Source organism: Phascolarctos cinereus, unplaced genomic scaffold (assembly GCF_003287225.1).
Source record: "Phascolarctos cinereus isolate Bilbo 61053 unplaced genomic scaffold, phaCin_HiC Scaffold_9;HRSCAF=440, whole genome shotgun sequence".
Classification (NCBI taxonomy): Eukaryota; Metazoa; Chordata; class Mammalia; order Diprotodontia; family Phascolarctidae; genus Phascolarctos; species Phascolarctos cinereus.
In genome coordinates, this window is record NW_027556402.1 from 214,805,759 (window position 1) to 214,817,835 (window position 12,077).

The 12,077-nt window shown below is 43.5% G+C and overlaps 1 protein-coding gene across 1 annotated transcript in view; it reads right to left on the reverse strand.

Moving 5' to 3' along the window:
- Positions 1 to 607: 607 nt before the first annotated feature.
- Positions 608 to 12,077, reverse strand: part of GALNT18 (polypeptide N-acetylgalactosaminyltransferase 18) — a 449,323-nt gene continuing 437,853 nt past the window's right edge. The window contains exon 11 of the mRNA XM_021001955.2: positions 608 to 1,034. Within this exon, the coding sequence (XP_020857614.1) occupies positions 888 to 1,034 (147 nt within the window). The 3' untranslated portion in view covers positions 608 to 887. The remainder of the gene's footprint in view (positions 1,035 to 12,077) is intronic.

Genomic DNA, 12,077 nt, shown 5'->3' on the forward strand with positions numbered 1-12,077 from the left:
CCTCCCCTATCATCCAATTCTGCTCAGTCACCAGAGTCCCTAGGTTGTGAAGTTAACCAGTGAGTAGTTTTTGATGCATTGGGAAGAGAGGAGGAACCAGCCTTCCTTTCCCTCACGTGAGGACCGTGATTCCTACAGAACACTTCCAGTGTGAATCTCCTCATCAGAGAGCATGCCAGTGACATCCTTACCCTTCCAGTTCCACCTCACGTTGGGCTAGAAAGGGAAGCCAGCAGAAGAAACACGAAGCAAACGAATGTCTCGCTGGGCATCTGTTCCCTGGGCTCTCAAAATGTTGAGTCTTCTCCTCCAGGGGTTATAGAGTATTTGTGAGCTCCTCGAGGGCAGGGACTGTTTCTTTTTTGTCTTTGTATCCCAGCAGCTCTCAGTGCCTGGCTCACCGAAGGCGCTCAATAAATGCTTATTGATAGACCGATCTTCAACACCAGCGTGGAAGTTTACATGTAGTAGGTACTTAATCAGTGTTGGCTTGAATTGCTCTTGAAGCAGCAAACTGCAGCTCGTCTTCAGCTCGATGAGTCCCTGGCTTGGAGACATTTTCATCCCTCAGTCCTTCCCCCAGAGCACCAAATGACCAGGGGAAGCCTTTTCTTAACCAATAGCATTTTATTGTCAGTTATAAATAGTCTCCATTTGTTCCCTATGTACAGTTGTAAAATAGTTTATGACCTTGCACCCTCACCCACGGTTCAGCATCTTTCTATAAACTCCATGAAAATTGAATAGGAAATGAGTCTCTTTTCTCAACCTACAAACCCAGCTTCCACAGGGAAAACCCCAAGAAAAGAATACAATAGAGCAGGTGCCGGGCGCTACACAGTAGCAGAAGATGGGAGGGAGAGGGTCCCCTCCCTCCCCAGGGCTGGTCAGGAGGACAAGCTCCGCAGGATGTTGGTGATGGACCAGTGCTGGCCAGAGCACTTCTGCAGCACCAGCTGGAACCCAAACTCGTTGTCGCTGTTTTCCTGCAGCTCTAGGCAACGCTTGGACCTCTGGTTCTGGATGGGGCCTTCCTGAAAAGTCAGAGCCGAGAGTCGGGTCAGGGGATCAGTGCAGCACAGGAGCTGGTTATGAGTGTGGAAAGCAAAGTGTGAGTGTGTGTGTCAGGGTACAGGATGGGGTAGGAGACGAGTCAGGGCAAGACAGATCCCTTTTCTTCTTTTCCTGTTTGTGCGAGGGAAATGGGGAGCTACAGATTATCATGGCCACCATATTCAGAGGAGAAATCCCTAGTGGGATGATGATGAAGATAACAACAACAATAGCATTTATATAGTGCTTTGAGGCCCACAAATATCATCTCCTTTGATTTTTCACAGCCCTGTGAGGTAGGTGGTACTATCCCCATTTTACAGATGAGGAAAACTGGGCTGAGAGATTTTAAGTCAGCTGGTAGATTGTGGCCTTGGAGGTATCAGAGAATCTCTGTTGGAAGAAATCATATTGTCCTATATCTACTAAGGGGGGTAGCTAGATGGCACAGTGGATAGAGTGCCAGGCTGGGAATCCTCTTTACAGCATGCCTGAAAAGCGCTCATCCAGTCTTTGCTTGAAAACTCCAAGTTAAAGGGAAACCATTATTACCAAGGCAGACAATTTCCCTTTTAGAGAGTTCTAACTGGTAGGACCTTTATTGCGGCATATGGTAGAATGCGCTGGTCTAAACCTCATTTCTTCCACACAGCTTTCTACTTCTCTAGCAATTTTTGTCAAAAGTTGTTTCTTATTCTACACTTATCGAACATCGCTAAAACTAACCCCCTTCATTTTAAATATAAGGAAACTGAGGCTTAGTAAGAAGTGATGTGTCTTAAATCACAGAGCCAGAGCCAGAGCCAGAATGTGAACCCAGCTCATATGACTCCTAATCCAGTGTTCTTCCACTATACCACATACTTCTCTTATGACCAGGTTGTGAAGTTGACCATTTGAGTAGTTTCTTATGGTTGGGAAAGGCCAAACTTGAACCCAGATCTCTTCATTCTCAGTCCAGCCCACTATCTCTTCCAGGGCTCTCCCTGATTTCCCTAAGTAGCCTAGGTTCTCCCTCAGCACCCTCTCTACCCAGAGTAGAGAGAGGCACTTGTGAAAGAGCTCCTTGGGAGAGTTTCAGAAATGGTTCTCTGACTGAGAGCAGTGGGAAGATTCTCTGTGGGTGCCTGGGTCATCCTTGGAGAACGGCTGCCATGCCAAGCCATTTGAAAGCATTAACTGATCTGGGCAATCCTACTAGACTTCAAGACCAGTATTTTTCAATCGTGTGAATTTTTCAACTCAATATGACAACCAAGAAAATGAATATGATCTTAGGCTGAATTAAGAGAGGCATTGTGTACAGGAATAAGGAGGTTATGGCAAAGGGGACACTGGGCCTGGAGTCAGGAAGACCTGAGTTCAAATGTCACTAGCTGTGTCACTTTGGGCAAATCACTTAACCTCTGTCTGCCTCAGTTTTTCTTATCTGTAACATGGAAATAATAACAGCACGTACCTTCTAGGGTTGAGGTGAGGATCAAATGAGGTAATATTTTAAAAGTTCCTGGCCCATAGTAGGCACACTTAATAAATGCTTGTTCCCTTCCCCATATGACTTTGATCAAATTACTTCCCTTCTTGGACCTTCAGTCTCCTCCTCTATGAAATAAGGATAATCAGACCCCCAACTCCCTATTTCATGGGACTACTGTAAGGATTACACTAGAAAAAGAATAGAAAATATAGTGTTAGTATAAATTGCTATTGAGATATGAGTGATATCTATACATTGTAGGCCTTCTGTGAATTTGGATGTTGGAAGAGGGGGGATGTGGGAAGATGTGGGAGACCTCTGTGAAGTGGTACAAAAGGAATAGAAAAAGTGAATTTGGGCTAGATCTAATCAATGGTTCATTCTCTCCTGATTGCTCTCTCCACCCAAGCTTAATCCATTCCATTGACCTTCCAGGGCCTTTGAAACTAGGTTAGCTTTGGTTCTGTCCCTTCATTAAGAATTTTGGCAGCCTATGAGGTTGAATGGGGCTCTTGGGCCATCTCCTGGTTCCTCAAAGGGCCTGTGATTTTCCCTGATGCACAGAATCTTTCTTGGCAGAGTGTGACAATGACAGACAGGACCCATTCTTCAAGAGGAGAAACTTTAATAATGGCTCTTCTGTGTCTCAGGATATGAGAGGCCACTCACAACCAATGAGCCATCAGCCAAGTGCCCTTTCTGGTGCCTGGCCCCACTACAGCCTTGCCTTACCCCCCAAATTCAGTCTGAACACCAGTGGGTTTGGAGTTCCCTGCATATGGCCCCTAAGATCGCATTGGGAGCTCCAAGGGTTATTGGTCTAGATGGGTGGAGCTTTGGAGATTCACCCACTCTGGGGGGGGGGGGAAGCCCTATTTCCAGATTCATGGACTCTAGGCATCCCCTCTACAACTTCTCTTACAAAGAGCCATCTGGTTTCATTTGCTTGAAGACTTACAGTAATAGGGAACTCACTACCTTTCAAGGCAGCCCTTTCAAGTTTGGGACAACTGTAATTGTTAGAAAATGTTTACTTATATTGAGCTAAAATCCTCCCCCCTGAAATGTCTAACCATTCCTCTGAGTTCTGCCCTCTGGGACTGAGTAGAACAAGGCTAATTGCTATTCCACTTGACAGTCCATCAAATAATTGAAAGTAGCAACCATGTCACTTAAAATCTTTTCTTTTCCAGGCTAAAATTCCCCACTTCCTTTGGAAAGAACACTGGATTTTGGTTCAGAGAGTTTAGATTAGAATCCTAACTCTGTTACTACCTGTGTGTGACAGAAGGCAAGCCACTTAAATTCTCTGAGTCTCAGTTTCACCCTTGTAATAATAATAACTGATGTCATATCCTGCTTTAACTTTGCAAAGCATTTTCTATTTTCCATGGTCTTACCTGAGTGTCTTGATGACTTAAGGGATCAGTTCTTCAGTTATTATTATTCCCATTTTACAGATGATGAAACTGAATGTCAGAGAAGTTAAGTGACTTGTTCATAGTTACAAAGTGTTAGAGGTTTGAACCCAGGTTTTCCCTGACAACAGACCTAATCCTCTATCACTGTGCCATGCTGCCTCTCAACATGATGAGAGAGTTGGACTAGATGACCTCTGAAGTCCATTGAGTTTTATTTGTATTTATGATCTTCCATCAACTGTTCCTTATATGACCTGGTTTCCAGACCCCTCACTATGCTGGGTGTCCTCCTCTGGTTGGCCTATAGCTTGGAATGTCCAAAGTAGAATACAATACTCTGGATGTGGAATAATCAGGACAGAGAACATTGACTCACTCATTTTGGATAGTAGTTTTCTGTTAATCAAAACAGAGATCTCCTGAGTTTTTTGGCTGCTACATTAAAAAAACAAACAAATATTTATTAAACACTTACTATGTGCCTAGTACTGGGCTAAGTGAGTTACAAATATTTCTGTGAACCTTATAAGTAGCTGTTATTATTATTTCATTTTACAAATGAGGAAACTGAGGCAGCCTGAGGTTAAATGACTTGCCCAGGGTCACACAGCTAATAAGCATCTGAGGCTGGATTTGGACTCTGGTCTTCCTCACTCCAGTGCTATATCCACTGAGCCCCCTAGCTGCCTATACTGTTATGCTATTGACTCATTAATATTTCAGTTCACCAATCTACTCTGTGTTTGTGCAAATAATTTCTCAGAATATAATTGTAGGACTTTTATGTTTATTTGTATTCAATGTGTTAAAATCTTTTTAAGATTTATCCTTTCATTCTAGCCTTCGGGGATCTTTGTAGATCTTGATTATATAATTTAATATGTTAGAAATGGATAAGAATGCCATCTCTACCTTCAAGTAAGTCACTGGAAAAAATGTTGAGTGGCACAAGGGGAAGGTCAGATTCTTGGGGCCCTCCACCAGGGACCTCTCTCCAGGTCGTCATCGATTCAATAGCTGCCACCCTTTGGGTTTACTTAGTCAATCTACTTTTAATCAGCCTAAATTGTATAATCTTCTTAGCTCACCCTTTTCCCATCTGGCCCGCAAAGGTAGCATGAAAAACTGCCCAGCTTCTTAGTGAAATCCAGGTATACCGTGTCCATGACATTTCTCTGAACTACCAGGCCAGTAAGTGACCCTATGCATAAATAAATAAATACACAAATAAATGAATGAAATAAGAAAAGGAGGTTTGCTTGGTATTACTTGTCCTTGACAAATCCATGTGGGATAGTAGAATTCACATTTTTTTTTCTAATTAATCAGAGTGATAGAGTCAGATCTGGAAGGCACCTCAGAGCTCACCCAGTCCACCCTTTCCCTCAATTTGCAGAGGAGAAACCAGTGAGCCAGTCAGATGAATGGCTTCTCCATGGCAGATGCAGCATTTGGACCCAGCTCTTCTGTCTGCAAATTGAGTGCCCCTCCTACAAAATCATGATGCTCAAATTATACCCCATAACAATGGTTCAGCAATGGTTCACTATGAGATATAGGTTCAGTGCTCAGGCTTCTTCCATCTGCTTCCTGCTCTTATCCATCTTAATCCAATTCAGCTCAACACAGATGTAGTAAGCACCCCTATGTGCCAGGCATTGTGCCACGCATGGTGATAGGCAGTGGGACACAAAAAGAAAACACAACATTATTGGCCATCGAGAAGCTTACAGTCTACTGTAGGGAGAGCATTCCTGGCATTGGGATCTGTGAAAGGCATACAGGGAGGAGGTGGAGTATTTGTCTGTGGAACAGTAACTAGGAGAGCTTCTCTAGTATGAGAAGGGAGTGATGTGAAATATGTCTGGCCTATACTGGCCCAACAATGAAGGCCTGTTGAGTGCCTCCAGACACTTTCAACTTGGTGCATATAGCAGTGGGGCTGGGGCTAGAGCTCAGATTTCCTGATTCACAGATTATCATTCTTTCCACTGCAACAAACTGCCAACTCTAACAGCACAAAAGCCTTCTGCATACAATCCTGACCTATACGGTTCATGGGCACTTCATGAGTGTTTCCTATAAGGTTCATGGGTACTTCTTGGGTGTTTCCAATGAGGCTGTAAAATTCTTATGAGTGGGGGCCATGGCTGGTACTTGCTGCAATCATCATGATTATTCCATCCCTACTCCCCCGCCTTGGCCTCTAACACAACATGGTGCTGTGGTTGGGAGTATACAGTCAACCTTAAAAGGCCACATAAAAGTGAAAGTTCAAGGTTCTGATGACTGTGGGTTCTCGTTTGATAATACAGCATGTCCCAAAAGTCTTGGTGCAGTTTTAAGCTATTAAGACTTAAATCTGCTCTAGCATTAAGACTTTTGGGAGAGATACTATTTGGAAAGCATTTAGCACAGTGTCTGGAACATAGTAGGTGGTTAATAAGTGATTGCTCCCTTTCCTACCCCTATTATGTGTGTAGAAATGCTCTGTTTTGGTGTTAAATATTAAAAAAAGATAAAGTTAAAAAGATATTCTAGAATTTTCCTAGGATCAACATTTCAGGGCTAGAGGAGACCTTAAATACCATCAACTCTAACCCCTTCATTTTATCAACAAAGGAAATGGAAGCCTGGAAATATGAAATGATTTGTTCAAGGTCACTCAGGCAGTAAAGGATTCCAGCTCAGATTCTCTGCCTACAAATTTAATATTCTTTCCACTGCAACCTGCTGCTGTCCCCACTTTTGCCAGGAATCAAAGTCTAGATTGCCAGCCTATATTTGGAATAGCTTGCCTCCTTCCCCTTTTTTGAAAATCAGGACTACATTTGCCCATTTCCAGTTCTATGGAAACTCCTATTTTTTGGTGATTTTCCCCCCACAGACTGCTGACGGAAGCTCAGAAGCCTCATCTGCACATTCTTTCTCTATGCTAGAATGGAGTTTAATCTGGGCCTGGTGATTTGAAATCTTTGAGGAGGAAGGAAAGGAACAGGCTTTTATCAGCCAGGCACTGTGCTAGTGCTTTACAAATATTATCTCATTTGATCCTCATGACAACACTGGGAGTTTCCAATTTTTCCAATTCCAAGTGCAATTATTATGGTCATTATACAGTTGAGGGAACTAAGGCAGACAGAGGTTAATTGACTTGTCCAGGGTCACACAGCTAGGAAGTGTCTGAGTCCAATTTTTTTTTTTTGGTGAGGCAATTGGGGTGAAGTGACATGCCCAGAGTCACACAACTAGGAAGTATTATGTGTCTGACTGAGTCCAGATTTTAACAAAGGTTTTCCTGCCTCCAGGACTAGCATTTTATCCACTGTGGGATAAATACCAACTCCTCATTCTGTTCACATTTCAGTTGTTGTTGTTCAGTTGTTTTTTCAGTCGTGTCCTATTCTTCATGACCCCATTTGGGGTTTTCTTGGCAGAGATTGGCTATTTCCTTCTCCAGCTCATTTTACAGATGAGGAAACTGAGGCAAATAGGATTAAGTGACTTGCCCAGGACACACAGCTAGCAAGTGTCTGAAGCTGGATGTGAACGCGTGAAGATGAGTCTTCCTGATTCCAGGCCTGGCACTCTGTCCACTGTTCCTCCTAACTGCTCTAGATTTAGATTTCAACTCTCTTGTTAAACATTTTTGTTCCGTCCTTTCTAGATTTTCTTGCTTGGTAGGGGAAAAAAACGCAGAAGCAAAATAAGAGTTCATAGTACCATAAATTTAGAGCTAACATCAATTGGTCTAGCTAACTGGGCCAGTCCTCTTTAGTTTACAGATGAATAAACCGAGGCCCAGAGAGGTTAGGTAACTTCCTAAAGGTCATAGTGATAATACATGCCAGAGGCAGGATTTGAACCCAGATCTTCTGCTCTTTCCACTGTACCACACTCTGTTTTCTCTCTGATGTCATCGACCGCAAGCATCAGTCCACTTCCTTCTCTGATCTTTCCTTTGCCCCTTACCTAACTTAAAACATCCTGTGGATGCCTTAGCATTCATTGGCGGTCTCAGTTTATACTTACCAGAGCATGTCTCTCTTTTGTATTCACCCTCAGCCCTCACTTCCGTCTTCTGTACATGTCTTTTTAACAATCAGAACTAGTCGATGAATGAGCTCAGCATCCACCCTGGTTCTCCCAGACAGCTCCTTCTGTTTTTTTTAATTCCTCATCAGAAGCATTTTCATTTGTGTTGTCAGAATTTTGTTCTGGAGCTCATCCCATTCCTCTTGGGCCATCCTCCTCCCTAGGATCTAAAGCTGACCGTGCCTGGTAATCCTTTGTCTGACCTCTTCAAAATCAGATCTCACTGACTATGATGTGCTAGGCCAGCTGAGTCCAGCTCCCTATCTGGGGAGCTTAGCAAAGAATGGTTTAGACTGTTACAAGAGAATTCTGGCAGCTAGTACAGAGAATAGCGTGTTTGATAGGGAGTCAAAACACCTGGGGATCTAAGCCTTTTCCTACCACCAACAGCTAAACGACCTTGGAGGAATTATCTTCTCTCTCTGAGCCTCAGTTTCCACATCTGTCACTTGAAGAAAAGGGAATAGAGGTTCTCTGTCTACCCACATCCAGGTCATCTGGGACCCCTGAGGGCCCTCCCTGGTGGACCCCCCCACCATTTATAGGCGTCCAATCCCATGGTTCCTAGGTTTGGGGATTTTCAGTGCACGGATTTTTCCTCCCCCAGGAGAGCACAGTTGTTTAGCTTACCATCCCAGCCATCTAAATTATTTGTGCAATACTTACAACTTCGGGATCTGGAAACCCACAATACTTTTAATTAAAGTATTTAAATAAGGGCAATTAAACCTGGCAGGAGAAAGGCAGTAGCACACAGAGAGCTTAATTGGAATGGAAACCAAATTAAATATGGAAACAGCATTTAAAAAAATTCAAAAATGGAATGTATGGAATTAAGAAGTCTAATAATGCTCCCTACAGCCCATTTCTCCTTTTCCAGCTTGGTTTTCACTTCTGCTTGGGCTCAGTTCTCCCGCTGCTTCAGGAGTTTCAGAAATAGACCTGCTCTGCCACAGGGCTTGGGTTCAAGATGGTCTTGTCAGACAGAATTCCAAGGGACATCACATTGCAGTCAAAGGAATGATGGACTGGCTCTGCCTCTATCATGTTGTGTGACCTTGGGAAAGTCTGTTCTTATCACAAGATCTCCGTTTCTTTAACTTTCAAATGGGGGATCATCATTTCCACCCAGCCCTGTCTGGGAAGTAGCACTGTTTTCATTGTAGTGTCTCCAGGGAATGCTTTACTGGAGATCAGGGGTTCTTCACCTGCAAGTTCTATGAACTTGTTGTTTTAATATTTAATGACTATTTCAATATAATTGGCTTCCTTTGTAATTCTATGTATCTTATTTTATGCACTTAAAGTGATTCTGAGAAGAGATCCCTAGGTTTCACCAGCTGCCTAAAGGATCCATGACATAAGATGAAGAAATCTCATCCTAGATGCTAATCGCATCATTGGCATGGAGATCCCATTCAGGTTCAGTCCCAGAAGGGGATCCTTGATTGTCCTAGATATCTCAGCCACTTCCAGACCTGAGTACTTCATCACTGTTTATTGCTTGTCCTTCATTCTCGAAGAGTACCATGCCATCAGGAAGGTGATGCCATAAAGTCACCAGCCTCACTTTCTCCCCTGGAGCCATCTGGGTCCAGTGGCTAGACATAGATCAAAGTGACTGGAGATGGCCCCTTCAATTACTGCATGTCCTTGGTCTGTGGATTTTGTCTTCGGTGCCCATTTCTCTGGTGCCACTTTGTACCCTTCCCCTAGCAGAAGCCAGATGGTGTGGTGGAGAGAATTTGGGACTTGGAGTCAGGAAGAGTTAAGTTCAAACCCTGACTCAGACACTCAGCGGCAGTGTGACCCTGGGCAAATCACATAACCTCTTACTGCTCCAGTTTCCACATCTGTAAAATGGAGATGATCATAGCGTCTATCTCATAGGCTTGTTGTACAGATCAAATGAGTTAACACATATAAATCTTAAAGCACTATATAGCTATTATTATTTGCATGAGACTATAAGTGCCTTGAAGGCAGGGCCTATCCAGATTTTTAAAATTTATATCTAGGATCCTTGGTATATTTTTTTGTTTTGGACCAGACCTTTGATTTGATTAATATAGGGGATTCTCAGTAAGAAGACTCCTTCTATCAATGCAGATGAATACCTGATTGTCAGTTTACACTCTTAGAGTATTGCTTGGGCCACTGAGACATAAAATAACTTGCCTAGTCACACAATCGATATGTACCAGTAGCCTTGAACTCATGTTTTTCTGACTCTAAGGTTGCTTCTTTATCCACTAGGAAGTGCTCCTTTTCTTAGCAAATTCTTTTAGAGTGATTGACTGACCCTAGGACACTCAACCATCAAAGTAGAGCTTTGCCATGTCATCAGGCTACTTCTCTTCCCTTTTTCCTTGGCTTGGAATGGTACAAGTAGCTGGATCACTTCAGTGTGAAGGGATTCCCGGAACAGATAGGAAAGAAGATTGTAAAGGAAGATTCAAAGTCAGTACTTCCTGGAAATCACCCCCTTGGTAACATCATCCTGAAGACCTGATCGATGGAAGCTGCCTAGGAAGCCTGAGCCTTGTAACCTGTTTCTGCCAGCATGATGAGGTGAGAAAGGGGGCCTTGTAATAACAAGTCCACATAGGGAGTCTAGGAAAGGTAGAGTTCCTGGGTTCATAGCTTAAGAGCTAGAAGGGACTTTAAAGGTCATCTGGTTCAACTCCCTTGTTTTACACACGAGGAAAGTATGATTCAGAGAGGTTAAGTACTTCACCTAAGGTCATCCAGGTAGGAAATCAGTGGAAGGGTCAGGATTCAAAGGCAGGTGCTCCAAATTCAGCACATCGTTAGCCAGTAATTGCTGGTGAGGGAAATTTAACCAGCCACATTGGTAATTAAATCCCCCACTGCAAAGGAATAAATGGGGTTCCTGCTACACATCTGCCTTGAGTCATGGGGGAGCTCATAGACTCATGAAACATTTGGGTTAGAGGGGGTCTGGGAGACCACCTAGTCCTATCTCATCATACTGATGTGGAAAGCTGGGCTTTGGGAGGGAAGCAACTTGCTGGTAAAATGGTGCCTTAATCAAATGAGAAGAGATATAAAGTATGTTGCAAATCTTAAAGCCTTATGCGAGGGTGATGATGATGATAATTATTATTATGTACAGAGACTATCAAGAGTGATGAGCTGGGGTCTGGAGTCCTTACCCTTCTTGTGCTGAGGAGCTCACGGCAACTGATTGTAAGGGCTTGGGCAGGAGGAAGGTTGACCACTCCTGAGTTAACAATAAAAAGGGAACCCTACTCTGGCCAAACAAGGGTGTAATGGGCCACTACTCGTGTCTGAGGTCAGGAAGACCTAAGTTCAAATATGGCCTCAGACACCTACTATGACCCTGGGCAGATCACTTAACTCTGTCTCAGTTTCCTCATCTGTAAAATGAGCTGGAGAAGGAAATGGCAAACCACTCCAGTGTCTTTGCCAAGAAGACCCCAAACGGAGTCATTGAGAATCAGACACAACTAAACAACAATTAGAGCTACAATGAAATGTCAGGTATAAGTCTTTTATTTAAAAAAAAAAAAGGTAACTCACATTTTAATGCTAGTGCCCATTTCTCCTGCTTCTAGCTTATTTGCACATAGTCTCCCCCATTAGACTTTGAGCTCCAGAGTGGGGACTATCTTTTGCCTTTCTTTCTTTTTTGGGGGGCAATTGGGGTTAAGTGACTTGCCCAGGGTCACACAGCTAGTAAGTGTCAAGTGTTTGGTCTGAGGTCGGATTTGATCCGAGGTCTTCTTGACTTCAGGGCCGGTGCTCTATCCACTTGTCTTTTGCCTTTCCCTGTATCCCCAGAGCTTAGCACAGTACTTGGCACGTGGAAGGGTCAGGATACACACTGAGATCCTACAGATTTAGCATTCTTTCGATTGTGGGCCAGTAATTGTCGATGGGGGACCCTTAAGCAGCTACTGAGGCAGTTAGATCACTCACTGAGAAGGAATAAATGAGGCTTCTCCTACATATCTACCTTGACTAGTGGGAGGACTCACAGATCCATG